The sequence below is a fragment of the Trifolium pratense genome, linkage group LG7, assembly GCF_020283565.1.
Source record: "Trifolium pratense cultivar HEN17-A07 linkage group LG7, ARS_RC_1.1, whole genome shotgun sequence".
Lineage (NCBI taxonomy): Eukaryota > Viridiplantae > Streptophyta > Magnoliopsida > Fabales > Fabaceae > Trifolium > Trifolium pratense.
In genome coordinates, this window is record NC_060065.1 from 3,396,015 (window position 1) to 3,423,909 (window position 27,895).

General features: G+C 33.1%; 5 protein-coding genes across 6 annotated transcripts; 2 read left to right on the plus strand and 3 right to left on the minus strand.

Moving 5' to 3' along the window:
- Positions 1–645: 645 nt before the first annotated feature.
- LOC123893696 (protein unc-13 homolog) lies at positions 646–5,902 on the minus strand. Its single transcript, XM_045943481.1, has 5 exons — positions 5,157–5,902; positions 3,896–4,765; positions 2,745–3,200; positions 2,242–2,431; positions 646–2,092 (listed from the first exon to the last, which is right to left on the minus strand). Exons 1-5 carry the CDS (start codon positions 5,694–5,696, stop codon positions 1,161–1,163), a joined length of 2,988 nt encoding a protein of 995 aa, XP_045799437.1. The 5' UTR covers positions 5,697–5,902; the 3' UTR covers positions 646–1,160.
- A 3,227-nt stretch (positions 5,903–9,129) lies between these two features.
- LOC123893582 lies at positions 9,130–11,717 on the minus strand. Its single transcript, XM_045943332.1, has 5 exons — positions 11,577–11,717; positions 10,638–10,803; positions 10,419–10,555; positions 10,246–10,321; positions 9,130–10,160 (listed from the first exon to the last, which is right to left on the minus strand). Exons 1-5 carry the CDS (start codon positions 11,658–11,660, stop codon positions 9,130–9,132), a joined length of 1,494 nt encoding a protein of 497 aa, XP_045799288.1. The 5' UTR covers positions 11,661–11,717.
- A 2,571-nt stretch (positions 11,718–14,288) lies between these two features.
- LOC123893698 (probable transcriptional regulatory protein At2g25830) lies at positions 14,289–20,159 on the plus strand. 2 transcript variants are annotated; one of them, XM_045943484.1, is made up of 8 exons: positions 14,289–14,424; positions 14,531–14,682; positions 15,450–15,511; positions 16,008–16,164; positions 16,869–17,146; positions 18,153–18,273; positions 19,564–19,698; positions 19,868–20,159. In XM_045943484.1, the coding sequence occupies exons 1-7, from the start codon at positions 14,334–14,336 to the stop codon at positions 19,654–19,656; spliced, it is 954 nt and encodes a 317-aa protein (XP_045799440.1). In that variant the 5' UTR covers positions 14,289–14,333; the 3' UTR covers positions 19,657–19,698; positions 19,868–20,159. The 2 variants fall into 2 exon arrangements, with proteins under 2 accessions (XP_045799440.1, XP_045799439.1); XM_045943483.1 differs by having other exon boundaries at positions 14,291–14,424; positions 19,873–20,159.
- Positions 20,077–23,906, minus strand: LOC123893697 (carotenoid cleavage dioxygenase 8 homolog B, chloroplastic). The gene is made up of 6 exons (XM_045943482.1): positions 23,513–23,906; positions 21,334–22,077; positions 21,039–21,232; positions 20,749–20,938; positions 20,556–20,658; positions 20,077–20,470 (listed from the first exon to the last, which is right to left on the minus strand). Exons 1-6 carry the CDS (start codon positions 23,831–23,833, stop codon positions 20,325–20,327), a joined length of 1,698 nt encoding a protein of 565 aa, XP_045799438.1. The 5' UTR covers positions 23,834–23,906; the 3' UTR covers positions 20,077–20,324.
- A 2,834-nt stretch (positions 23,907–26,740) lies between these two features.
- LOC123893583 lies at positions 26,741–27,460 on the plus strand. The gene has a single exon (XM_045943333.1). It carries the CDS (start codon positions 26,741–26,743, stop codon positions 27,458–27,460), a length of 720 nt encoding a protein of 239 aa, XP_045799289.1.
- Positions 27,461–27,895: the final 435 nt, after the last annotated feature.

Sequence of the window (27,895 nt, forward strand, 5' to 3'; positions counted from 1 at the left end):
ATATTTAATTTATATATTTTTTAGTTATTTTTATAATTTACTTTCATACTCGGTTAGAATTAAAAGACTGTTATTTGTTCTTTCTTGCAATACTATATTATAAATTATAATTATTATTATTATTCAAGGGGTTAGCCATGAGTGATTTCCAAGTTTCAAAAATAGCTGCATGCCACCGCGTCAATGGTGAAATCTAGGCTAACAATTCCTTTTTCCCTTCATTCAAGGAGACAACACCAATCAGCAAAACACAAAGGCAAAACTAAACAATGAGTTTTTCACACATTTGCTAAATCACATTCCCTATTAAACTTTGATCAAATCAATCAATGGCGTAAAAGAGAAGTTGCTTGCTATGGCCAGGCTACATAATTAGTATTTGGCTTTTTCCATCAAACCAAAGTAGCCAAAGGTGGTCCAAGCTGTACACACATGGCACATCTCATCACACCCCCGACCAAAACGTCATTCTCATATGAGAAACTTCATTAATAAATGTCCAAATACAAAACACTTTACTTAAGACTGACGATATGTATATTAACATAATGATAAGAGTACTGAATTGGCATATACAAAATGTTGAAATCCCGACCCAATCAATGCCGGTCATTGCATACATACTCATAATTGATAAATTGATAAATAAATAAATAATGACATATATATACTTAATTAATCAACAAATAGGCTATACAATGCCTGTATAACTGCATTTCGTACTAGTAATAAATAAGGGAAAACACAATCCAGAGAAAATTAACAAAAGAATAATACCATTTTAATATACTATATATAAAAAAGAAATCTCAAAAAGTAAAAGAAAGGAAAAAAAATGAAGCTAAACACAGAATAAGCCACAGAGACATCTCTAATCTTCCAAAAATTAATGAATCATAAATAATAGTCAACTACCTTTTGCAAATAGGCTTGTGTTATACTCATGCCCAACATTTATTCATGCCTCACTTCGAAGAGAATATGCCAGTAGCACCAAGCCTTTGGTAAATATTCCCAATGTAGTGCAAGTAAAGCTTGATAGAAAATGCCGATAAATTACCTGCTGGGCAAGGTCGTATTAAATACAGGGAACACAAACCAGACAGTTACACAGAGTGCATCTCCCAGTTTGCAATTCCATTAACTGGTTCTCAACGTTGTTACAGTTTCTTAGGGAGATCGTATGTCTTTTTAAGAAACCTAGAAGCTGATTCATCATTTCTATAGCATAAAACACGTAATAATGTATTTGGTTCAGATGGATTCCACTGTCCAGAAGTTGGAGGTAATGGAATTCTAGACCGGGCGGAAGATTTATATGTCTCAAGTGTTATCCGTCTAAACTGCTCAATGAGGGTCTCTGTGTCTGTCCTGAAAAGGGGAAGGATGGACCTCAGGGGAGTTGCAAACTTGTCTATTATTTCAGAAGGTAAGCCGTCCCCATTCGCCCAAAACAGCTCCTTTAGAAATTTGAAATCATCCTCTATGATCTGCGAGTCCTTCCGGGAAAAAGCACGAGAGGGACCTCCAGCAAGCAATACAAGCAAGAACCCATCGAAGGAAGCTCTCATTATTTCAGTAATAATACGTGTGCGAATTTTTTCATGAACACTGTCTGAAATGAACATTAAGTTCCGCTCAAGTTCCTGAAGATACGGATCAATCCTGGAAGATGATGGATCTCCAACATACAAACTATCCAATAAAACATGGCTTAGATCATGGAAGACAATTCTATATGCCGCAGCTTCACAGAGTTGCTGAATTCCTTCAAGACACGCAGCTGGAGATAGTTCGAACTTACTTGCTAATCCATTTGAAAAATCTTCTTCTCGAGCAGATTCTGAGTTCCGCAAAAGAGTAATTATTCTTTTTTCCAGAACATCAAATTCACCTAGGATCCACTGCAAAGTATTTATGCGAACACAGAGCTGTGGTATCCCAAAAGAGCTATCCCCATTTGTTGCAACCTGAGAGTTTCTCTTCTGAGAATTTGGAGATTTATCTTTTTTCTTCCCAAAGCCTTGAAACTTTGAGCCAATAGTGCATCTGGTCAGTGCTGGCATTGTTGGAATAAATGAATTCCGTGATCCTGAATATTAGAATAAAAAACAACAGTTATTAAAGTGGCCACATATACAGTTATTAAAGATACATCATAGCTAAACTATTCAATTTCAACATAATTTTTTTTTTTGGTAGGAAAAGAGGGCTAAGGCCCATAATTTCAACATAATTTACCACAGCCAGATTTGGATTTGGTAACATAATACTGAAGGCATCTATCGAGGCCGTGCATCAGGTCAGGAAGCAATGCAGGATGCATTGGGATTGGAAGCTCAAAGAATGCATCCAGAGTTTCATTTATGAGTCGCAGAACTTCAACAGAAGATGGAGCGTATCCTTCCTGGTTTGCTTGTGGACTCCAAAGCTAGGATATCATAGTAAACTATGTTAGTTCAACATAAAGGCAATCAATTGATGTGTATAACCATAATATGCAGAAATTAATCTCATCTACAGCTTTGAGCATGTTATCCCTAATCAACTTAAAGAATCTTGTGATGTAAAGACAATGCACGACTTCACTAATCCACAGTTTAGCAATGAGTTCTTGTTTGGTTATAGTCTCTTGGAACCCTGAGTTTGATTCTATAATAATATGTCCCCAGCATGCTTTCTAGTAACGAAGTCACAATGAGAATCATAAATGGGAAACAGAAGAAAATATGATGAATGCAAACCTCTTGCTGAAGATTTCTATCAACCCAGTCTTTTAGTCTGTCTATTCTAGTCTTAATCCATATTTTCACAAGATTGGCAATTGCACCTTCAGCCTCATAAGGAGGCATCTCGCGGATTATTGCTTTGCCACCGTCATCACTATCTACTGAATCTTCAACTGCTATCTGCACAAGGTCTTTCTCCAACTGATCTGCAGCTCTTAACACTTGAACAGCATCAGGGCTCAGCTCAGTGATACCTGAAATGAACTGCTTCAATTCGTTTCCATAGCATGCATGAAGAGTGGCAACAGCAAGACCTGCTGCCAAAGGATGCCATCTCTTGAGTATTGGACTGAATTCTAGCTTTTCATGAACTGCCAGGCTGCCTACATCCTTTGCAAGAATTGCAAGGAGAGGGAGAGCATTTGGCTGGTTTCTTGATGCCCTCCTGCTTGAATCTGCTTTCTCCATTATCTATGCAGCAGCAAAACAAAGCATATTTCAGCACATCCAATGTTTAGAATTCAACACAAAAACTGAAGTCATAAATGTAATTGAGACCATAAGATATTGCCCATAAATAACATGCTATTACATGGATGCACCTGGGTTTTTTTGTGATCAAACTACCCATTACTTGCACAAATCAACCACCTGACAGGCTGCTGACATCATATATCCAAATGTTTGTCCCTTATAGACCTAGAAATTTAATTGGCTTGTTTTCAATATGAGATGTCTAGTTTTCGTAGTTACTCACGAATCACGATCACCCAAAATTGTAGTTTGTATAGCAACGGAATTTTACACTTCCTTTATAAATAAAAACTGAGCATGCATTATAATGCGAACAACTAATCAGAATGTCAAGAGATGTCTAAAGGCCAAAGTTAAAAACAAATTCCAATTCTCTCACGTTAAGCTCTACTAACATTGTGGGGTGGTAGCTCAACTGGTTTGAGCTAAGAGTTAAAAGGAGTTGGAGATCCTGAGTTCAAACCCAGACAAAGAGAAAAATACTAATTTAACAACTAATTACTAATTTTGGCCATTTCATAAAAAAAAAATTAAAAAAACAGCACTACTACCATCGCAGGAGATGATAAATCTCAAGTTTGTCACTTTTACTAAAGAATAATAAAGGCACTGACAGACAAATATGAACTTACCTGGGCAAAGGCAGTACGTAGAGACGACCTGATGTAAGTTTCAATTCTTTCCCGAGCCACATTGACTTCAGTTCTTCTCCTCCGACGATACTCATTAGAAATATCTTCAACCAATATCTTAGCCGCTGCTACCCCTAAAGAGACAATTCCCTCCATAGTTTCAACGTTTCCACGATCAAAAGTTTCATGGTATGCAAGAAGCCTTTTCTCTGCCCATCCCATTATTGAAGTCAATGTAGAACTCAAAATTTTGGAATACTCAGAATCTTTTGTTGTCTTTGCATCTTTTGCAACTTCAGCTAGCTGGCCATCAGCATCAGACAGAAGCTCCAAATCCATCTGGCCAGTGGCAACAAATCGATGAAATAAAACCCAAGTAAAACAGAGATTATGATACGTCTGGTTCAATCCAAGTATTCCCCATGTCTTCTTAATTTGTTCCATTAGCTCATCAAAATCATCAATAATTGACGATTCATCATTAACATCAAAGCAAGACTGTAGAAGCATTTCATAAATCCTAAGATTCAAAGGAATCCCATCAGCCCAGTGACATGAATCAGTAAGAGATCCATCATACGACCTATTTGCAAGAGACATGACAGCACTACGAAGAACCTGCATAGACTCATTATTCTTCCCGGTATCAATAGGCCTATCCAAAGCTGCATGAATAATCTGCCGCAACCGCTGCGCAGCAGAGTTGGATTTATCCAAAGGTATGTAAGGATGCAGAATTAAACCAGCCTCCAGAACCTTGAGAGTCCTCTTCTGCCATTCATCATACTCTTGTTGATCGGTAAAATCCGAAGATTTGAGTTGCTGCATTAGCTCAAGTGGAACCACCACAGACTCAATCCTTCTTCCAACCTGCAATGAAGTTCACAAGTTAACAAAAAGCATAGCCATAACAATGTTCAAAAAATTTCACAAATAAGGAACAATTAACAACAACTTAACATGAGTCCAAAAAAAAAAAAACTTTACAAATACATCATGGAATCTAGTCAATTACATTTCAACAAACACTAGAATAGCATCAAAGTGACTCGACTCGACTCAACTCAACACCAATCAGTTCAGAGAATTAGAATAATCTAAAAGCCGATCAGAAAATCCAATTATTCAGGATTAAATTCAAACTAAAATAAAATAAATCCAATTAATCAGATCAAACACCACACTCTACATGCATTACAACACACACAAAGTGTTGATTAAGAAAAAACAAACGTGACGCGTGCAAATAATTGAAAGTGACCTGTCCAGCAGAAATTCTGAGCAACGCACGTCTGACACGCGAATCCATAGCTTCAGAAACCCTCATCTGATTCCTCATAAGTTCACCAACCGTTAACGGCCGTTTCGGTTTACCTTGACCCGAACCGGAACCAGAACCAGGACTCTTCTTAGAACCCGAACCAGGAGATTTCAAACCAAAAGCCTTCTTAACCTTACTGGCGGCGGTAGAAGTTAGAGATCGTTGAATAGCTAACGAGTTCTGACTCGATGAATCGGAATGGCTGTTGTTGTTGTTGTTGTTGGAAGAGGAATTAGCAACGGAAGAACTTAAAGGCTTACCGGAGGATGTTCTACATGCGGCGACGAAGATCTCGTAAGCGGTTAAGGTGAGCTGTGAATCGGAGAGGTTGATTGAAAGTTGACCGAGCGGTGAAGGAAGATCGTCGGTGATTGTAGGTGGTTTTCTAGGTGGCATTATCTTTAACGGTGGTGATGGTGTTGATGTTGATTCTCTCTTGGAATGGCCTAATGATAGGTCTCTGAAGAGTTGAGCAGCCATTGCAGAGAGAGAGAAAAGAGAAAAAAAGAAGAAAGAAAAAGAAGAAAAGAAGAACAGAAAGAGTCGAGAGTATGGACTAGTATTAGCTAGCTACCATACATACACATACACGGTAAAACTGTTGACATCGGATAGAGACACTGGGTATTCTTTCTTTATCTCTCTTTTTACTTTTTCGTATTTTTTTATTTATTAAAATTAAATATGTTAAATAAATTTCTTTGAATATGTTTGTTATCCTATGAAATTTGATTGTTTCTTCATCTTTGACTTTTGATTCAAAATTCAAATCTATCGTATCACATACACCAAAATATTTCAGGTATTTAATCTCGTATATTATCTATTCCTATATAATGAAAATATTTTGGCACATTTAACAAATCAGGATTTTTTTTTTACAGTAACAAATCAGGATATTCTGTATTTAATTCTTTAAATAAAAATTACTTAAAACATAAATAAAAAAATTACTTAAAACACTATTTTGGAGATTCTAGATAAAAAAAAATTAGCATGAGCCTTTCTTTTTATTGAAGTGAAATACAATAAAATAAAATAAAACTACTCTCTAAGATAAAGAGCATCAACTAGTTAACTAGGAAGATAAGACTAATCTTATGATTAGTATCAAGATAGATATGTCAGAATTATTATGGTGATTTTCAAAAGTTATAAAGGGTAGCTTTTATGAAATCATTGTGGACTATCGTAATTTTGTCATATTTATCGTGATACCAAATATAGGCTAAGTTGAATGAGACAACTAGTCAATTTATTTTTTTATCCATGTGTATTTATCTTAGTAATTATTAATGAGGAAAACTAATTTAACCATTCAAAGAATCATATGATGAAACACCAAATTTTGCAAGCCAAAAGAAACTTTCATTACCTTTACTACCTTTACGGAGAATGTGATGAAAAGTAAGATGCCACGAATGATTGAATTTGTAGTGTTTGGGTAAAATTGACGGTTGAACTAGCTTTTAAGTATGAAATTACATAAAAAAAATATGTTTAATTAATATTTAAATTTTTAAAATAAGATAATAGTGGAAAAATTGAAACAAAAAATTATAAGTTATAAATTCATAAGCTATTTAAAATAACGTTTGAAAAATAAGCTATAAGTGTAAAATAAGCCATAAGTTTTTTTTTTTATTTTAAAAATTGTTACCAAATAGAACTTTTAACTTATAATATAAGTTATAAGCTAACTTATTTATCTTCCCAAACAGAAGTTAATATAATTAATTAGGGGAGCATATGGATGTTTTTACCAAAAAAAGAAGAAGCATATGAATGATGAAGTTGAAGCCCCTGGAGAATGAAACCAATATTCTATAATGAAATTGTTATTTATGAAACCAATATTCTATAATGAAATTGATATGTTAAAATAACAACCATGCATACATGTATGATACAAATATCCTAAATACTCACTAAAATATATTAAATAAACTTTTGATGTAAATTGAATATCTTATGTGCGCAACTACAAAGTCCAAATCAACTGTAAAGTCCAAGTCAGGTATCGAATCCAAGATCTTGGTTAAGCTATAAGGGACCCGCGTCATCACATCTAAGTACTATTGAGTTTATATTAAACTAGAACTTTCACCCATGCGGTGCATGAGTCTAATTAGCTGTAATATGTAACAATAAAAAATAAAATACAAAAATTCTAAGAGCATTTTCAATAAAAGTAGTATAGGGAATTTCATGGACTAATTATTCTATATTTGTTTATGTGCTTATTTTATATTTTATATATTTTTTAAATAATTTTGGAACCCCGTCGTTTTGTTTACTTATTAAAAAAAAAATTGCTGATAACTAAAGGTTAAAAAATTGATGATAATTAAAGGTTAAAAAAAATTAAAGACACAATCAAGAACATAAACTTAAGTAGACATCCATAAATAAATAAAAATTGTGATTAATTCCGCCGTTCAAATTTATTGAAAACAGGGTTAACATATTAGGATTTCTAAATTCTTTCATAATTGAAGCACATGTTTTAGCGGTTGAAAAGTTTTATTGTAAGTAAGGGATGCATGTTCGATTCCTATCGTAGAAAAATCTGTATTTTTTTAATATAAAGCTGCAATAAAAAAAAAGAGAAAATGAGACGGGAAAAATTTGGTTTAGGATTAGCTTATGTTAGGAAGCTTATAATATAAGAGATAAGAGATTATCGGTTTTTAATTGTTTAAATTATTCAATGAAAATTGATGGTGCTTAATTGTCGTATGAAATATTTCATATGAAAGTTGATGGAGCTTAACACTTTGTGGACATAATTTAAATCACAATTGATCTGCTAGTGCATATTGTATCAATTGATCATCGGTTAATATTAAATCAGCAATGTTAAAATCAAAATAATGAATGTGATTAGTGACATGACTATAGTTGTATTTGGTTGTATTGCTAAAAAAATTGATTTAGCAGAATTGAGTTTGATAATAACTTTCCAAATTACACGTGATAATAACTTTCCAAATCTCACATGATAATTATTCTCTAAATTTATGATCTGGTAGAAAAAAAAACCATCTATCAGGAAAGACATAAAAATATTTCGTGATGAATAATATAGTCAACAATAATTTTGATATGATATACTTTTAAAATTGATGGTGCTTATCAATTATTGCACATAATTTTAATCACAATTGGTATACTTGCCATAGTGGTTTGAAATATTGTCTTGCACCGGAGGGTTGCGGGTTTGAATCCTAGTCAAGACAAAATTGTATTATTTTTTAATAAAAATTGCAAGATAAAATGGAGGGAAAACAGGGAAAACAAATTAGGGTTTAGAGTTTGCTTGTGTATACAAGCTTATAATATAAAAGATATTGAGTTTATATTAAACTAGAACTTTCACCCATGCGGTGCATGAGTCTAATTAGCTGTAATATGTAACAATAAAAAATAAAATACAAAAATTCTAAGAGCATTTTCAATAAAAGTAGTATAGGGAATTTCATGGACTAATTATTCTATATTTGTTTATGTGCTTATTTTATATTTTATATATTTTTTAAATAATTTTGGAACCCCGTCGTTTTGTTTACTTATTAAAAAAAAAATTGCTGATAACTAAAGGTTAAAAAATTGATGATAATTAAAGGTTAAAAAAAAATTAAAGACACAATCAAGGTTTTAAATAGCGGTCGCGGTCGCGGTCGCGGTCGCGTCAAGGTTTTCACGATTTCGGCTGTAACGGATGCTGCGTTACAGATTGCGGTCGTCGCGGTGTGAATTAATCACAAAATTGCATAGATCTTATAAAAATTGCACAAATCTTATTTAAACAAAGTGCATGCCAAATTTGCTACATTAAGTTATAAGTTACAACATAAGAAACTACTAATACATTTAAAAAAGTTTATTGAAAACTTATTGATTACATTACTAATCACCACATGGTAGAACGACGTGCAGGATCATAACTTCCACTATCACCTTCATCATTGTTATTTCCACTTCTTCCAAAGACATAATCAAACAATCCAGAACTTCTTGGTGGTTCTATTTGTTGGTAATCATATGAAGAATTTGTTGATGACTCGTTATAATTCATAGGAGCGTCATTATAAAATGGCATGTTTGGGTTTGACATATATGGATAATACCCGTGTGGCATATAAGAAGGATTTTGGTAATATGATGGAAAATTACCTTGATTACCTTCAAATGGTGCAACAAAACCAAAATCACCATATGATTGTACTCCGCTTGACGACGAAGAATCATCCAATGGATTAGCTTTCTTTTTACTTTTACCACGTTTAGCTCGACCTCTGCTAGGGTTACTACTACCACCACCAGTCATATCTTCACATGATTCTTCTTCCATTCGACGGGACAATAAATTTTGATCACGCCTATCATATGCTTCTTCTTGAAAAGAATGATGTGACCCTTCACTTATTCCATAAACTTGTTCTTGATTACCACCGCCACCATTGCCACCACTATTTTCATCACTTGGTGGACTTAAACCACCTTCCCCACTTTGACTAGGTGTATGACCTGAATTTGAGTGATCAACATCAATGGGTATTTCTTCAATGTCATCATCAGAATCAATAGGGAGCCACTGTGCATTTTGAATTCCATCCAACAATGGTCCCTCTATCTCTTCAAGCCATGGAGATAAAGGGTCTTCTTGAAATATATGATCAAGGTTGATAGGACTAAAGTTTTTTTCAATTTCTTCCTGACTTCTTCTCATGGTGCTCCTATTTTGTAGCTTCATGTTATAATATGCAAAGACAAGCTTCTGTAGTTTTTTATACTTCAATCTGTTTCTCGTCTTTGTATGGATGTAACTAAAGGTACTCCAATTTCGCTCACAGTTTGAAGCTGAAGTTGTTTGGCTTAGAACTCTTACAGCTATTCTTTGAAGTTCAGGAGCAGAAGATCCATATAACAGCCACCATTCAGCTAAATAAAAATTTGATAGAGAAAATTAGCATAACTTGTTCATATTTTCTTATCAACTAAATGAGTTATTTACCATAATACATACCAGGATCCGTTCCACGCCATGCTTGTTGAGCTTGTGGAGTTCCAAAGGACTCTTGCTTATCCCGAAAAAGTAATAACTACAATAACCAATATACCATATAAGTCTCAAATGAATATTTTGTTTCTAAGATTTAGTATTGAATTATAAATAAATAACATGAACAAACGTCTCACCTGATTGTTAGCTCTTATTTGAATATTAATGTTTGGTTCTAATTTTCTTATTACTTTTGTGGTTCCATCCAAGGTTTCCCTAGCTACATCTCTTCCATGGACTACTCCAAATTGGAATTGTGGATTGAGAAAATAACCTAAGAGAAAATGATTAACATTGTTACATCAAAATTAAATACCAACATGTAAACGTAATAAATTAAATACGTTGATGCAAACCTGCTGCGTGCAAATCAGAATGCATGAAAACCCATCTGCTGTCAATGATTGAATTATAATAAGCGTGGTAGCGACAATTTTTCTCAATAGCTTGTTTGGCTCTATCAATTGCTTCATAAAGAAATCCCATTGTTGGTTTAACATCACCATCCACCAACTTCAAGACCTTGACAATCGGTTCAAATACCTTTAGTATTTCAGTTGCCTTATTCCAAAATTCTTTACTCATCACAATTTTCTTTGCTTCATATGCAGCTCCTCCTGATTTGTCTTTTCCATATTTAGAATTCTTGTATTCATCACTCGGAGCACCTTGTGCTCTACCGATTGGAAATCGTTCTTCTTCTTCTACCGGTAATTCTTCTCTTCGAGGCATTATTCAACCAACCTACAAATAGTTTATAGTTTAATTTTAAAAAATTACTCAAGTAAGTAAATTAATAAAGAATACTTTAATCTAATTTTTAGTGTAATCAAAATCTAATTTAGTCTTATTATCTTAAGATTTTTAACTCTATTTATCTATTCACTAATCATTAGCCTTGTTTTGTGCCTTTTTTGTTACCACTTTTTTATAGTGCGTTGTTACCTAGCCTCCTTAAACATATCTTATGTTTTTGGTGACTATTATCAATAAATTATTACTGATTAAAAAAAAAAACCAATTTTAACCAAAAAAAATCACTATCACTATTCACCACTACTCTTAAGTCAGTGAGAGACACAACTAACTCTCAACATTTTCACCCACCCACCCCACCCACCCCCCTCACACGCATTAAAAAAAAAAAATCCCCAATTCCAATTTGTTTTCTTTCTTCCCATCTCAAATCTTTTTCATTTACAAACAACACAAATTCCAATTTGTTTTCTTTCTTCCCATCTCAAATCTTTTCCATTTATAAACAACACAATAGTTTACAAAAGGTTATTAGTTACCTGTTGGTGGGATGGAAGCACCGAAGCACAGCAGCAGCAGCTTGCAATCACGTACAGATCAAAGGAGAGGAAAGAAAGAAGCATGGACAGAGGAGAGGAAAGAACACAGGCTGTGAAATTGTTTGTGAGGAGAGGAAAGAAAGAAGCATGAACAAAGGAGAGGATTAGGAAAGAAAGAAGGAAGCACGTGAAATTGTGATAAGAAAGTAGAGAGGTACTCTGGTGTCTGGTCTGGTAAAAGTAAAAGTGTAAGATTCTGATTCTGATTCTGTTCAACATTTTTTCTGCATTTTCACGTCGGTAACGGTGTTTCGCGGCCGTAACGGCGTTTCGCGGCCGTAACGGCATTTCGTATCGTTCGTAACGGCGTTTCGGCTGTGATTTTTTTTCTCACCTTTAAAACCTTAAAAAACAGTATAGGTCACTTGAAATAGCGTTTTGTAACGCCCGTTTTAACGGTACAGGACCGTTTTTTAAAACCTTGGACACAATCAAGAACATAAACTTAAGTAGACATCCATAAATAAATAAAAATTGTGATTAATTCTGCCGTTCAAATTTATTGAAAACAGGGTTAACATATTAGGATTCCTAAATTCTTTCATAATTGAAGCACATGTTTTAGCGGTTGAAAAGTTTTATTGTAAGTAAGGGATGCATGTTCGATTCCTATCGTAGAAAAATCTGTATTTTTTTAATATAAAGCTGCAATAAAAAGAAAGAGAAAATGAGACGGGAAAATTTTGGTTTAGGATTAGCTTATGTTAGGAAGCTTATAATATAAGAGATAAGAGATTATCGGTTTTTAGTTGTTTAAATTATTCAATGAAAATTGATGGTGCTTAATTGTCGTATGAAATATTTCATATGAAAGTTGATGGAGCTTAACACTTTGTGGACATAATTTAAATCACAATTGATCTGCTAGTGCATATTGTATCAATTGATCATCGGTTAATATTAAATCAGCAATGTTAAAATCAAAATAATGAATGTGATTAGTGACATGACTATAGTTGTATTTGGTTGTATTGCTAAAAAAATTGATTTAGCAGAATTGAGTTTGATAATAACTTTCCAAATTACACGTGATAATAACTTTCCAAATCTCACATGATAATTATTCTCTAAATTTATGATCTGGTAGAAAAAAAAACCATCTATCAGGAAAGACATAAAAATATTTTGTGATGAATAATATAGTCAACAATAATTTTGATATGATATACTTTTAAAATTGATGGTGCTTATCAATTATTGCACATAATTTTAATCACAATTGGTATACTTGCCATAGTGGTTTGAAATATTGTCTTGCACCGGAGGGTTGCGGGTTTGAATCCTAGTCAAGACAAAATTGTATTATTTTTTAATAAAAATTGCAAGATAAAATGGAGAGAAAACAGGGAAAACAAATTAGGGTTTAGAGTTTGCTTGTGTATACAAGCTTATAATATAAAAGATAAACTCTATTCATTCATATACTAAAATAACAACTATATATGATACAAAAAAATATTAAATACTTACTAAAATATATTTAAAACTTACACGCGATGATATAATGTTAACAAATCATAATCTTAACGATCAAAGTAAAACTTTTATCATATGATCAAAGTTCAATAATAAGTACTAGTTTAATGATGTTTGTAATTTAAGAACAAAAAAGGAAGAAAAGTTACAATAACTCAAAGATGTGAGAATTAATTTAAAAAAATAAAAATAATAGACGCGCCCAATATACAGTAAAATACAGAGCTACAAACAGTATACAGACAACAAAGCATCACATGTTTTGATCAAAGGTGTGAAAGAAATTAAAATTAATAAGATGTCAAAGTTGGAAGTTGGAGTGAAAGACAAAGATGTGTTATTTCGTTTGACGGGCATATCAGCCATTTCTTGTTTCTTGAGACATAATTTCAGGTCGGTAGCAATTAGTTAGGATTGTGATCAGAAGTAGGTGAATATGAAAGTATCACATAACTAGCACAATACTATTTCCATTGGCATTTTTAACTACTGCATCATTGTTTCCTTCAATCATGCCAACCACCAGCTGCCATTCCATCATTTTAAAATAACAATAAGTTTGGTATTTAATAGTGGACTATGATTATGAACGAGATATTTACCATTATTAACCGATTAAACTAGTTAAACTAAGGATAAAGGAGCAGAAGGTTTAGGGTTCAAGTCCTGGCAAAGGAGAAAAAAAACTAACATAACATTGTAATACTAACAACTAACATTGCTTATAAAAAAAAACCTAAAACTAATTAAAAAAAATCTCTATTATCATAAATTCATTATCAAACATAATTTCCTATTTATTTTCCCCTTTTTATTCGATCATTATTTTGACAAAATCATACTTTTTATTTATATAATTAAAAATTAAATGCTCTAGCAAAAAAAATGCTCTTAATTATCCAAATGCTCTTAATTTATCAAAAAAAAAAATCATATAATTAAAAATTAAAAATCATGGCAAAGTTATACAATCAAAAATCGAGAATTTATATTGGAAGTTGAAATCATATCATGATTTGTTTACTAAGGCGTATTAATAAAAACGGAGGTGCAGAAAGGCATTACATTTTTTTTTGAATCATATTCGCTTTTAAATTTTGAAAGCCCAACCCAAAACTAAGATTCGTTTCCACGGGACTTGAAAAAACGGTATACTAGCAAGTAGCAACTAACAGCATAGGAACATATCCTTCGTTCACCGGTATCTGTTATTATAAGACGATGAGAGCGTTGCGAGTTGCACTTCATCTTCACGCTTCCTCAACTCGCGTTTTCTCCACGCGCCTTCATTCTTCATCACTCTTTCTTCACAGTATTGCTACTATCCCTTTCTCACCTTTACTTACTTCTGCATTTTTCAATTCACTATTATGATTTTTTCTGAATGTATCAGAGTCACTCCTTGATTCTCTTCTCAGGGACTAATATCTATTTTTCACCGTCGTTGTTGGATGCAAATGTAAGCTTTATCAATACTGATTATGATAACAACCGTCGATTTAGAAGAACGATATGGACTTCTACTCCTGTTTGTATGGGCAGACGTTCCTGCAAAATTGCTGGTCGAAAGGTCTGTCCATTCTTCGTTTTTCGATAATGCATCTTACCTGTTCGATGAAATTCCCGTTACATGTGCTTTAATTCAACTGAATTTATATTCATTTCCTTAAAACAGAAAGCCATTTTCAGCCTATTTGGATAAACAACTTATTTGCAGCTTATAGTACAAACTACAAACACTTATCATAAGCTATTTTTATAACAAAAGATAATTCTTTTTACATATGCTAGGAGTTATTTTCATAAGCTATATTGGAGAACTTATGAAAATAAGTAGAAAAAAACTCATGAAAATTGTCGTAAGCTGTTTTCAAAAGTTCCCCCAAATAGTCTCACAAAACTTATGTCAGTAGATAAGCTCAAATAAGCCAATCCAAACAGACCTTCGGTCCTAAACTCCTAATTAACTTGTAATATATGGGCTTATCATATTAGTTGTTTATGTATAAGCTATTGCTATAAAAAAAATCAAATTGTTTTCATATTAGTTGCAAATTGTTTTCATAAGCCTATGGAGAGTTTATGAAAATAAGCTGAAAACAACTTATGAGCTTGTTATAACTTATAAGTTGTTTCTATAAGCTCTTCCGAACAGTCTTATAACTTTGCAAGTGTTTATGACAGTAGATAAGTTTATATAAGCCAATCCAAGCATGTCTTAAGTTGATTTGTAGTTTGATTAGTACAAGTTTTTCATTTTTATGGTTGCTACTTCTGTGAAGACATTCTTTAAGTCTTCTTTTCTAGTTCCAATTTTCTTATTTGCCACAACTGCAGGAAGCCCAAAATGCAAAGAAGATGAAACTATACAGTAGGATCGGAAAGGAAGTTGTGTCTGCGTAAGTCATTCTCCCAATTTTATGTTGCATTCGTTATATCACTGCTTTGTTATTATTGGTCCCAAGTTATTTCAAATTCTAATCCGCATTAGGTTTTAATTTTTGAATTTTATTACTAATGCATTGACACTTGACAGTGTAAAAGACTTACATATATGTCCAAATATTTTAGGAGATAATGTTACAGGTTACAACATGGCACTACAATGATATATGATTGAATTTTTGTGTAACATGTTTTTATGATGTCACTGTCAGTGCATAGTAATTGCACTTTTAATTTCATTAAATGAAATAGATTATGCGGCCATCCTTTTATTTTTCTTTAGGTCTATTCCCTGTGTTTGTGGCTGGATTGCTGAATTTCCATGATTTAACCCTGGTCTATTCTGTAATTCATATTGTTTCCGTTTTGAGAATTTTGTTAGCGTCTTGTTTTCCTTTTTGGATCAAGTAACCATCTTATGCACGATTTTCATGCAACTAAAATCAACAGTGTAAAAAAAGGTGGTCCGAATGCATCAACAAATTCAGCCTTGGCTGCTGTACTTGAGAAAGTAAAGGAGCTTGATGTGCCTAGAGATATTGTCGAGCGCAACATCAAGAAAGCAACTGAGAAGGGGCAAGAGGCTTATATCGAGAAAATTTATGAGGTTAGTAACTTAGTATAACATCATTGTTGACACATTTGGATTATCTCCTTTTTCTTAAGAACATGATTGTGTCATCATGTTTTGAGATAGGAAAGCATAAATTTTCTTGTGCAGTTACACACAATTAGGAGGAGTCCACTAATCTTAAACAACAGCAAGAGTCACTAATGTAATGTCAAATATCTGTTTGTGATTCTGTTGCCTTTCCCAATGGATGCATCTTCACTTTCAAATTTCAAAATATAATAGAATAAATTTGCTTTTTCTTTTTACTCAGCTACTAAGATGTAAATTTACTTTCAAACATTCCTTAGCATAGTATTATTATTCCAAAAGTAACTATTCCAGTATTCATTATTTTGAAATACATTTCCCCGGAAATTGGTTCTTCCCAGTTATCCAAACACGAATTTTGTTTGACAGTTTGAGATGTTAGACAGTTATTTTTGTTTGCTATTATTGTTTAAGTTCTTAGCTATAAGTTTTAAACAGAAACATCGTAAACAGGTTTGGGTGCAGGGGAAAATAGCCCTGTTTTGTTAAATGGATCTAATCTAGGTTACTAGATATGGGTCTGGCCCAACAACCCCAGAATGGGTCAGTTTTTTGTTTAGCCATTGCCTTAGGTTCTATAGTATCCTATCTTTTTAAATTTTGATCCTGGAATATTAGTTTAGCTCATAACATTCTGCATTTACCCTCAGGTTTATGGTTATGGAGGAGTTAGTATGGTAGTTGAGGTATCAACTGATAAGATAAATCGTTCTGTGGCAAAGATTAGAGAAGTGCTAAACAACTGTGGAGGAAAAATGGCAGATTCTGGGTCTGTGCTGTTTAAGTTTAGACGTGCTCGGGTAGTAAATATTAAAGTCAATAATACTGATAAAGATCAGCTGCTTGGCATTGCTTTGGATGCTGGAGCTGAGGATGTAATTGATCCTCCAACATATGAAGATGATACTGAAGAGGATAGGTCAGAAAGGTAATGCTCTCATTTTTGTTATTATTGTGTTTCTCAGTTATAATCAAATTTCTGGTCTTAGAATAAATTTTATGACCTCATCATCATATCTCTAATGAAGCTCCCACCCCCACCCAATTCCCGTCTCTCTGTTCTGTCTATGGGGTATGGTATGTGCTCTTGGTGGAGGAAACCTTGAACCAGTAATGATGAAGTCATACTTTTGACTCATCAAAACCTACATTGATTAAAAATAAAAACTTCACCCCTCCCTCTACTACTTTCGTTTTTTTGTTGTTCGAAGAAAACATGTCAGTCTCAATGAAAGCATCACTTTACATAACATGGCTGACTTAAATTGGTTTCATATGTGTGGTCGACAATCAACAGCCATGGAACACATTATCTACAACTGAGTGCCCCAATGCCAACCCCAGTTTTAAATACCTTTTTGATCCGAGTAATAAACTGTATGGATAAAGGTGGAATTTGTGTCGCTACTTTGAAGTTAAGACTTTTCTAGTAGCTGTGGTCAATTCCCAATTGCCATCTGCAGGCAATTCATTTCATCTTATAGCTATGGTGAGAGCTGGTTTGGCTTTTAGAGGAAATTCTAGACTCTTATTTGAATAATTTTTGTAAATTAATTGAAAATATCAACAATTTGAATAAATATCAATGTTCAAATTTTCTAGAGTTTGACTTCTAAAACCAACACCAGATATTGCTACAATAGTACTACAATTTGACATTCAGATTTATGAATTTCACTTTTTTTGAGGAGTTAGTGGAAGGTTTAAGTGTATGAAATCTAACATTAGTGTTAAATTAATCTTCTGCCCAGATATGCTCTATATACTGGGCAAGCATTTCTTTCAACCCTGGCATAATCTGTACTGGGGCTAATTGATTATCTAGTTTCACACAATCTTTGCTTTTCTATTTGATTACTCCATCATAGTAAGGAGATTCAAATATTTAGAAATCAACCTAAAGCCTAAGAATTGATTTTAGTTCCTCTTGCCAGGTATTATAAAATTGTTGGTTCTTCAGAGAACTATTCATCTATACTATCGAAGTTGCGAGAGGAGGGCATAGACTTTGAGTCTGATAATGGTTCTGAGCTTCTTCCAAATACCACAATTGAGGTTTGTTTTGGCTATTGCACATGCTATTTCATTTATTTGCATTTCCTTTTTCTTTTCTTGCTTCTCATTTTGGTGTATACAATCGTGACCGTGTAAGTTTAATCCGTAATGTGGCAACAATATGCAATTTCAGAAGATGAATCTGTAAATTGCCCTTGTCATTTCAAATTGCAACTTTAAAGATTTCCTGCAGACAAAATTTCCTTTTTAGGGAAGCTTTCTTGAAGAGTATAATTAATGTTCCAACATTGCTTTATTACGTTTACATGCATAAACTTCCCATTATGCTAATGCTGGGCCTTTGTTTTCAATTTATTGGGATAGGGGCAAAGAAAATTTGAGATGGAAGCAAGATGTGGGAGGATTTTTTCCCTACAACTACACACCCCTCATTTATTTTTGTCTTCTTCTTAACATCCAAATGAGAACGTTTCATTTCTCATTAAGACATTTCCCTTTGTTTTATCTGTCAGTCGTAGTAGAGCATCAGTGAAAGCGCATTCTGAGTTTGAAATTATTGGTCAAAAGTTTACGAAGTTTCATGTTATGTGGAGTTCTGATTTTAATTGGAAATAGTAAAATCCTGTTTGGATGTCCTCTGAATTGGCTCTTTAAAACACTGCCTTTGAATTTTTTACATGTGTAAACTAACTGGTTTGTTGACCTAAACAATTAATGGAAGTAGATTCAGTTCTATGTTATTGTTTAGCCTCAAACCCACTTCATAACTCCTTTCAAGACCCTGGGCTATTTCTCATTAACATGCTTTAAGGGAAGGAATTGAAAGTGCAGAATGCCTTTCTAACATATTCATGTTTGAAGATTTGGGATTCTTGTCTCTCACATTATCTCATATTGTCCTTGCTGATGTTATTGGCATGAGTGGGATTAAACTATAGTCCTCTGCTTTGTTTTGCTCTATTCTTGTGATTAAAAAACCCACTTCTTTCCCATAAGTACAACTCAAATGGTAAAAGGCTGCAAGGACATTTGATATGCAGGGGTGCGGCTTGGAACCTGCAGTTCTCCACTACTCAGCACTTAGTGTATATGAGTTTTGCTGCTAGATTCTTTAGATCAAAAATAAAAAAGAAAAGAAAACCACTGCATACTTTTGAAATGATGAGAGTGTTCATCCCATCAATTGTTTGAGCATATCTTGTGTATATTAGTGATGATTATCATGGTATTTATCATCTGCATTCTACTTTGGAAAGTAATTATACTAATTTTCTATTTTAAAACGGGTTACTGGTATAAAACTTGAGTCATGTGCTGTTGTTTTTTCAGGTAGATGATGAGGCTATGGACTTGAACAAGGAACTTATGAGCAAATTACTTGAGCTTGATGATGTTGATGCTGTTTATACAGACCAGAAATAGTCATTTTATATCTTTAAGAAGCTGGTTTGCAAACAAATCAAGGTGATTCTTCAACACTTGGAATATCACACATTATTTACCTGGTATATTTCCAAGATGCAAAGAGGTTCAAAAAATTATTAGGGATTCCTCCATCAAAAAATTGTTTACCAGACATGCAGATCTGACTCGTTTGCTGTCTAATCTGTTTTTTCATTCTTCCCTTGGTCAGGGTAGCTGGATGCATGTTTTCCGGGAAGGGAATTTCTTTTTGAATTTTTGATTCATAATTGAGGTTATATAAATAATTTGTTGTCTAATAAATGGAATATTGCTAGTTAAGGCAACAAGTCTCACACTAATGATTAGTATTCATATCTGCATGTCAACACTTATGACTTTCTATATGTTTCAGTATACGTGAACAGCCAAGATAGGGGATCCGTATATTTTTGCTAATTTTATACATATATTTGTGAATTTTACATGAATTATAATTTGAAAATGCTTTAACGAATTTAAAATCCGTATAATTGCTACTTTATCATACATGTACTTGCGTTATGGTTTGCTATCAGCTTGCACACTTATAGATAATTGTAGAATATATATTGTACAGATGTGATGCTTGCAAGTAGTTTCTCTGAGCAGATTTTCCACTATGATAATGGCAGTCTTTTGTCACACTTTTACTGTTTTGGAACCCAACATCCATGCAACCCATATGGAAGTCCATAAGGGAACTTAGCCCTAGCAACCTCTTCAAAAGTGGAACCATCTAACACCAACGCATAGCCTTCTCCATTTTTCTCACTGATTATGGAGATCACCACACCTGTCATATGAGGGAAACAAAGATTAGCAAAGAGGAGGAGCTGATCTTGCACAGGCATGAATTAATTAATCATAAGAGTCCTAACCATCATCTTCCTCCGTTGCTCCTGGTCGAGGTACAAAGAATGGTTCTGAGGGCACAACACCTTCTTCATGCCAGTTCTTAGCCCTTTTCTTTTCTAAATCAATCTACATATTACATGTCAAAGCACATTCAACTAAATGTTTGCAGAGTTATATTAGACAGAAGTTAAGAATTGACATAGAAAGCAAAGTAACCTTGGTGAGGGTGTTGGGGAAGTTACAAGGGCGTTGTGCTCCACAAACATATGCATATCTGTATTTCAACCCCAAATAATTAGGGTTTATGCTGCACATGTCAATGCCTCTCCCATGTTCATTTGGGTCTAATGCTGCTTCTAATGTTCCATATGGACTTCCATCTAGTGGTATTCTAAATCGACCAACCCTGTTATTATTTCAATAAACAATGGTTTTAGATTAATATATGTGTTCAATTATGACCTTGCAGGAAGGGATATAACATAACTAAGATGTCAAATACGTACCTTGCATCTGGTAGAACATCTTTGCCATCGAATGAGCGAAGGTTCTGTAATTTAAGCTTGTCAAGAATGTCAGGGTTTGAACTGTGCTCACAACAGTCAGCAATGACAGCAGTCACCCTCCCATCTTCATCTTCCTCTTCATATGCATTTATGAAATGGAAAGTAACAAACAAAGGCACTTCCACACTTGCCACCTTCAAAATCACATACCAAAATTTACTACAAAATTAATCGGTGAAACACAAATACAGCACATTCTATATTATCAGAGTTATAAGTAATATTATGTACTTACAATCTTTCCACTAGTCTTGCACATAACATGCATAAAAGCTTTGGACTCAGGATGCCACCCAAATTTGTATAAAGGAGTTGGTTCAGCCCTGAGCAAATTCTGAGCACTATACCTCAATGGCATTTCAGGCACAATAACATAGTGTTGAGTAACAGGGAAGGAATGGACCCAACCGGGCGATGATCCGCCCCGACAATCGACTCGTCCGATAACATTCCTCTCATTGGAGCCAGGTTCCATCTTTACCACCAAGTACCCTGGTTTCAAAAGGTCAGGGATTAACGTTAAAAACTCCTTATCCGTCACAATGGGGTGCGCAGAGTGAATGAGACCCCCCAAAGAGTCACTGTACTCAAATTTCCCAATTGTCTCCAATGTGTCAGGGTCTATCACTATGGACCCTTTTTGTGTCTCGGTCAAACAAACCACCCTACCATCTGCGAGCTTCACCACACCAGTGTTGGCATTGTCAGTAAGCGAAGCACCAGAGAAAAGGCTTGCTAGCTCCCCTACGTAGGCCAAGAAATTTTCAGCCTTAGGCACTTCAGAAAACTCACGGTAACATATCTTATGATTTTTCCTTGCTGCTTGATAGGCTTGAGATTCAATTTGCCGGTGACCGGCGGTTAACTGTCCATTCTCAAAGTGAAGTCCTACCAAGGTGGCGTATCCGTCAAAGAGATGCCTGAAGTTGTAGTCCCCGATGTTCCACATGCCCGGACCATTTCTTATATACGTTCCTTTCTGCATGGGTAGTTATATATTTATCAATTATTCCAATAAAAACCATCTGTGTGACAAGTTATTAACTAGTGATCTCCTCAAAAAAAGGAAGTTATTAGTTATTTATGCAGAGATGTATACCATGATATTTGTTATAAATATTATATCAAACAAAAATAATTTTACTGGGTATTCATTCATGTAAAAGAAATGACAAACAAAAATGCATTGAGAGGAGTAAAATAGAGTACTCTATTCTTCTGGAATATCATAGTATTATTATCTATCTATAGTCTATCATAGTATGGGCGAATCAATGGATGTCCAAACATAAGTTGATATTATATTGATATATTTATATAGTATGATCTCAATTATTTAATTTAATTGTATATTGGATATTAAATTCTTGATTCCGGTAATATACTCTGCTAGCTTACGATATTGCTGACACATTCAGGAGTGTGTGTGTATATATATATATATATATATATATATATATGATTACCGATAAATAAAAGTATAAAACTACATTACGTGTAGGATTAGCAGCTTTTTAAAATTTATTTAATTATTTATGGATGTTTCTTAAAAAATAATTATTTCTCTGGAGTTTTGTAGTTCTTGTGAGTTGTGACAAGAATATTTCTTGTTCTTTTACACTTTGTCTGTGTTATAAATTTTGTAGTTTCTATATAACAATCAAGTAGAATTTGGACTAGACGTCAAAAATAAAAGTAGAACTAGACTATAATGGCGGCAAAATTTAAGTAGAGGTTACAAGCTACAATGATAGATACAATATAAAATTATCCTTGTAGTCATTATATTTAAAAAACTTAAGCTTTTAGAATAATTTATTCACTATATTCTATTTTAATCTTTATAATGGGTTAGTGGTTTGGAGTTCAATTATCACTCTCCTCATTCTTCATAGCAAAGTAAATGATGTTTTTTTGAACATAGTAAGCAAACAAATTAGTATTCATATTTGGTGATCTCAAATATAAGTGTTTTTTTCCCGTAAAAAAACATGTGTTTTTTCTTTTATAAAAAAATTAGGTGAAAAAATTATTTGTCAAATTGTCAAGTGAGAATTGAATCATTGTTTGAGGTTACAAAGTCAAATCTCTTACTACTAAATTGTTATAAGAAAACTTCACTACTTTTACTCTATTTAATGATATTATTGCTCAACTCTATACGATGATGTTGCTTTTAAAATAGCACTCGATAATATAAATCTTATTTATCAATGACTCTTTTATTTTTATATAACATGTTCCTATATGAATGAAACTTTTGAAAATGCAAACTATTTGTTTTAATGAAATCAAGAAGAATATAACTGCACTAATTAGTTTAAATTTTTTAATGTGTAAAATTAGTTAATTTTCTTTATAATCAAAATATCAATGTTGGTAAAAGAAGAAAAAGAAAAAAAAAAAAAACTCACCAGCCAGAGTGGAATATGTCCTTCAACAAGCAGTTCTCCTTCCCATCTCTCTTGGGGGACACTAGTCCATGCAACATGGTTTTGGCGACCATCGGTGGTCCCGGAACCTTTCTCCGGTGGTGGAGGTGGGGTAATCACACGCGATGGAGTCACAACATTTGTGACGGTCAAATGATCTCGAAGATTGTGTTGGCCTTTATAGATGCCCTTGTTTGGAAATGAAAACTTATCTCTACAAGTGTTATCAGCCATATCACAAACAATCATATTTTTCCATGAAATGGAGTTTCTTATTATGGATGGTGAGGCTGTGAAAGCCATTGAAATGAAGTCTCTATTAATTGGAGAAATAAGAGCCAAAATATATAGAAGAGGAAAATAGAAGAAGTTTTTTGAGTGAGGAGAATGAGTATGAGTGATGCATTTATATATAGGAAGGTGTTGGGCAATGAATTGATCTATGAATATTTTAGAAGCCATGTATGTATGCTTTGGGAAATGGATTTTATGTGGTTAGTGCGTCAATGCAGTAATTGTTTTTGATTATCCGATTAAAAATAAGTGGCCGAGATTAAATTTTATATAAAATAATTATAAAATTTATGACCGTTTGATCTATTTTGTATAGCTGTGATCGTTTACTGCGTGTAACAGTTACAACAAGCAATCCAAATCCTATGCTTTGATTTGTGGGAATCTTGGATTGGTGGAAATCCTTTGCACTATGAGACACCGTTTGTTTTTTATTGGGTCTCATTATTAGCATACGTATAGTGTACTTATAAATTAAGGTATAATATTTCAAATTTTTAAATCATCAATTTCAGCAAAGCATCTAAGAGTGACAGAAACACTAATGTTAGTATACTGTAATATTTGGACATGTAGTAATTTTTATGTTCAAGTTCAATTGAAACCGAACCAACCAAACTCTATTTCTATTGGTTTCACAATATTCAAAATCAATGATCCGAAGTTTGAATCAAATCATTGCATATAATTTTAATTTCACACTATATTAGAAAAATCTTAAAGACCAATCATACACATATATCAGAAATTGTATGATAGTTTAGAACTAGATTTATATTTGTTGACTTCAACCACAATAAAAGTAAAATTTAATAAAATAAGTTACTCTACATAAATAATTCTCTCAAATTATGTTATTTTACGGTATTAATAAAATATTAATGTTTCTTCATTATCATTTACAATTTATTACTATTTCTTCATTAAATTCTATTAATTTATCTTTTTGATCTATACCACATTAATGAATAATAGTTTTACATTGATAAAATGGGTTAGACTCGTAAAAAAAAGGGTTAGACCCGTCAGATTGATTCGTTCAATTCATCATCTTTTGCGGTGCAAGTTCGTATCGTGAATCTGTCGGTCACTACTTGGTTCACTCCACGTAACCCGCTAAAATATATTAATAATGTGGATTCCTCATATTGCGATGTTGCTAGCAACATTGTCTTTCGAAAATTTTCTATAATACTCACTCTTTAATTGAGTAAATCAATATGGATTTTTCATTTTAAAAATAGGTCCCACAAGAAAATTTAATTAGTAATTTAATTGTAATAAAAAAGTTAAGAAATAATACAATACAAAACAAAATCACAACACATGCCTCCTAACAAAAAGGAAATCTACTGCATGACAGAAAATCATGACAGCAGCTCAAATGTTTAACAACAAAATTAATATAATGAATTGATCGTGTTGCCCCCCTTTTCTCAGTTTACATTGTTTCTGGTGCTTGATTTACTCTTATCTCTGCCATGGATACTCCGTTGTTGCAATAGAATTACAAATTTAGAGCTTGGTGTCACAATTTTTTTTGAGGCAACTTAATGTAAAAGCATCAATTCACCTTAATGTTAAAGAATATCCTAATTCATTTATAATAAAATTCCAAAATAGAGATGTTAAAGGAGATGAAATAAATCTATACTAATATGGGTAGTTCAACCAGTTAAACAAGTTGAACAAAGTGTTAAAGAAGTTGGAGGTTCAGGGTTGTCCTAACAAAGTGTAAAAAAAAATTTATATAACTCTTTTTTTTTTTTAAGGAAAAAATCTATATAACTCTTATGAATTTCAATTATGATATTTTAGTTTTTTTTGTGACTAATTATAATATTGGCTTTAATGCACTTTTGATCCCCCTATTTTGAAAAACTTGAACTTTTGATCCCCTTATTTTAAAAGTCAATATTTTGATCCCCATATTTTAGAAAATATGAACTTTTGATCCCCTATTCAATTTGGTCAAATTTTGCTTATGTGTCAAGCTTATTGATAACATGACATTGTCCTTCTTGACATATGATATTCCATGTCATTATATATTTATTTTTTTAAATCAAATATTTAAAGATTAAGAGCTTGGTGTAAAAACATTTATAATGAAATTCCGAAATAGAGAGGTTAAAGGAGATGAAATAAATCTATACTAATATGGGTAGCTCAACCGATTAAACAAAGTGTTAAAGGAAGTTGGAGGTTTAAGGTTGTCCCGACAAAGTGTAAAAAAAAACTATATAACTCTTATGAATTTCAATTATAATATTTTAGTTTTTTTTGGACTAATTATAATTAATACTTATTGTCCTATATAATATTTTGAACATACTCATTTTAACTTAATCTTACAAATAGTTAGCCGACAACTAAACAAGTAATTGAAGAATAAATCTTGCCAACAGCATCAATGTGATTATGAATGAATCATTATTTATAAATATATAATATTACCGTCCAAAGTGGAGATAAAATAAATTTAGGAGCTGCATTTCAATGGCAACGGAAATAATGATGTTTTCCTTGAATATAATACACATGAGCGCTTTTTCATTATTTGATTTTTGTTTTAAGGCGCATGTTAGCATTTTTTTTTTTGGATCATACTAATATACATGTTAAAATATTAAGTTTACATAATATAAAAGAAAAAATGTTTAGATAGTTAGTTAATCAACTAGAGTTAGTTGATAGGTTACCAAGTTAGTTAGGAGGTTAGAAAGTTAGTTAGGGAGTTAGTTACTCCAAATTGTCCTATAAATAAGCTACTTCATTGTACATTTTACTCATTCTTTTATCAATTTATATTAATTCAATATGAATTTCTATGAGTATCTTCCTCATGAATACTCTTATGCACTCTATCTTGCCGACATCTATGATCTTTATCCCTTCGATTCCATGATTCATAACATGGTATCAGAGCGATACCCAAGGGATGAAGATGAAGATTCCGCTGCCGATTTCGATTCAGCCATTGATGAAGATGAAGCTCTTTCTCATGATGTAGCTATGGAGGTTTCTGCATCAGAAGCTCAATCTTCAACAATCTGCAATCACATTTGTTTTGGCAGTTTTGGGAATTCAGATTTTTCCGCCGTTCAATTCGCTTCAATCACTCCAATCAAGCCAACAATTGATGGATTCACCATCAAGATCGGGGAAATTGCATGTGTTCTTGTTGCTTCAAGTTGCAACAATAAATCTGCGTTTGCAGCTTCGGAAGACGACGAGAAATCGAAGAATCTTGATTCTGAAATTGTGGTTTCTGAAGCAATCAAAGGATTGAACGAATGCAAATCTGAGTTTGGTGTTTCTGCAGAAATCAAGAAGTCGGAGAATCTTATCAAAGGTAGAGTTCCGCTATGCTATGGATCTGTTTACGGCGTTGCTGCCATAAGGCCTTTCGCTTCTTGGTTCTACGTCGGAAAACAGAAACAACAAATCAGTAGCACAACAATCACCAACCAGGTTTGGCTTTTCGAACTACATGATGAGTGCATCGTCGATTTTGATCCCGGTGGAATTATGTCAGTGATTTCCAGTTCTGCTACTATGCTCTCTATTATGTCAATTTTCGATTCAATCTCACTCTTCCCTTTCGATCCCGGTGGAACTTTCCTATGTCAGTGATATATTAGAAGTCAGTTCTGCATAATTGTGGATGTTGAAATAACTGTTGTTCTTGCCTTCTGTTTGGTCCTTTGTTTTCCAAACTCATACTAAAAATTCTGTTACTACGAGTTTGAGGGAGGCTATTACAATATAGAAGTCAATTCTGCACATTTGTTCAGTTTTGGATTAGTTGGTTTTCACATTAGAGAATGATCAGATTTTGTTACTTGGTTATTTGCTGACATTGCTTGTGTTCTTGCTTATGTGAAAATCAATTAAATAAGAATTGTTACATTTGGTTTATTCATGGAGTTTGGAAATTGTAATGCGCATAAGATACTTGGTAAAGGTCCTCTATTAAAATTCGTTGAATACAATGCAATTTGGTATAGACAAGGTTATTTTGCACAAAAGGTATTGAAGTGGAGTCTCCCATGGAAGTAATTACTGGCA

What these genes read in the sequence shown, in the direction of transcription:
- LOC123893696 (XM_045943481.1), bottom strand. Translation starts at nt 5,696, where the DNA reads ATGGCTGCTCAACTCTTCAGAGACCTATCATTAGGCCATTCCAAGAGA. An exon ending in TCAGAATTTCTGCTGGACAG is followed by an intron (nt 4,766 to 5,156) that starts GTCACTTTCAAT and finishes ACTTCATTGCAG; the next exon opens with GTTGGAAGAAGGATTGAGTC. An exon ending in ATAGAAATCTTCAGCAAGAG is followed by an intron (nt 2,432 to 2,744) that starts GTTTGCATTCAT and finishes ATGATATCCTAG; the next exon opens with CTTTGGAGTCCACAAGCAAA.
- LOC123893582 (XM_045943332.1), bottom strand. Translation starts at nt 11,660, where the DNA reads ATGCTTCTTTCTTTCCTCTCCTTTGATCTGTACGTGATTGCAAGCTGC. An exon ending in TGCTTCCATCCCACCAACAG is followed by an intron (nt 10,804 to 11,576) that starts GTAACTAATAAC and finishes CCGATTGTCAAG; the next exon opens with GTCTTGAAGTTGGTGGATGG. An exon ending in TTCTGATTTGCACGCAGCAG is followed by an intron (nt 10,556 to 10,637) that starts GTTTGCATCAAC and finishes ATTTTCTCTTAG; the next exon opens with GTTATTTTCTCAATCCACAA.
- LOC123893698 (XM_045943484.1), top strand. Translation starts at nt 14,334, where the DNA reads ATGAGAGCGTTGCGAGTTGCACTTCATCTTCACGCTTCCTCAACTCGC. An exon ending in GCAAAATTGCTGGTCGAAAG is followed by an intron (nt 14,683 to 15,449) that starts GTCTGTCCATTC and finishes CCACAACTGCAG; the next exon opens with GAAGCCCAAAATGCAAAGAA. An exon ending in GAAGAGGATAGGTCAGAAAG is followed by an intron (nt 17,147 to 18,152) that starts GTAATGCTCTCA and finishes TCCTCTTGCCAG; the next exon opens with GTATTATAAAATTGTTGGTT.
- LOC123893697 (XM_045943482.1), bottom strand. Translation starts at nt 23,833, where the DNA reads ATGGCTTTCACAGCCTCACCATCCATAATAAGAAACTCCATTTCATGG. An exon ending in GACATATTCCACTCTGGCTG is followed by an intron (nt 22,078 to 23,512) that starts GTGAGTTTTTTT and finishes CTACCCATGCAG; the next exon opens with AAAGGAACGTATATAAGAAA. An exon ending in GATGTTCTACCAGATGCAAG is followed by an intron (nt 20,939 to 21,038) that starts GTACGTATTTGA and finishes AAATAATAACAG; the next exon opens with GGTTGGTCGATTTAGAATAC.
- LOC123893583 (XM_045943333.1), top strand. Translation starts at nt 26,741, where the DNA reads ATGGTATCAGAGCGATACCCAAGGGATGAAGATGAAGATTCCGCTGCC.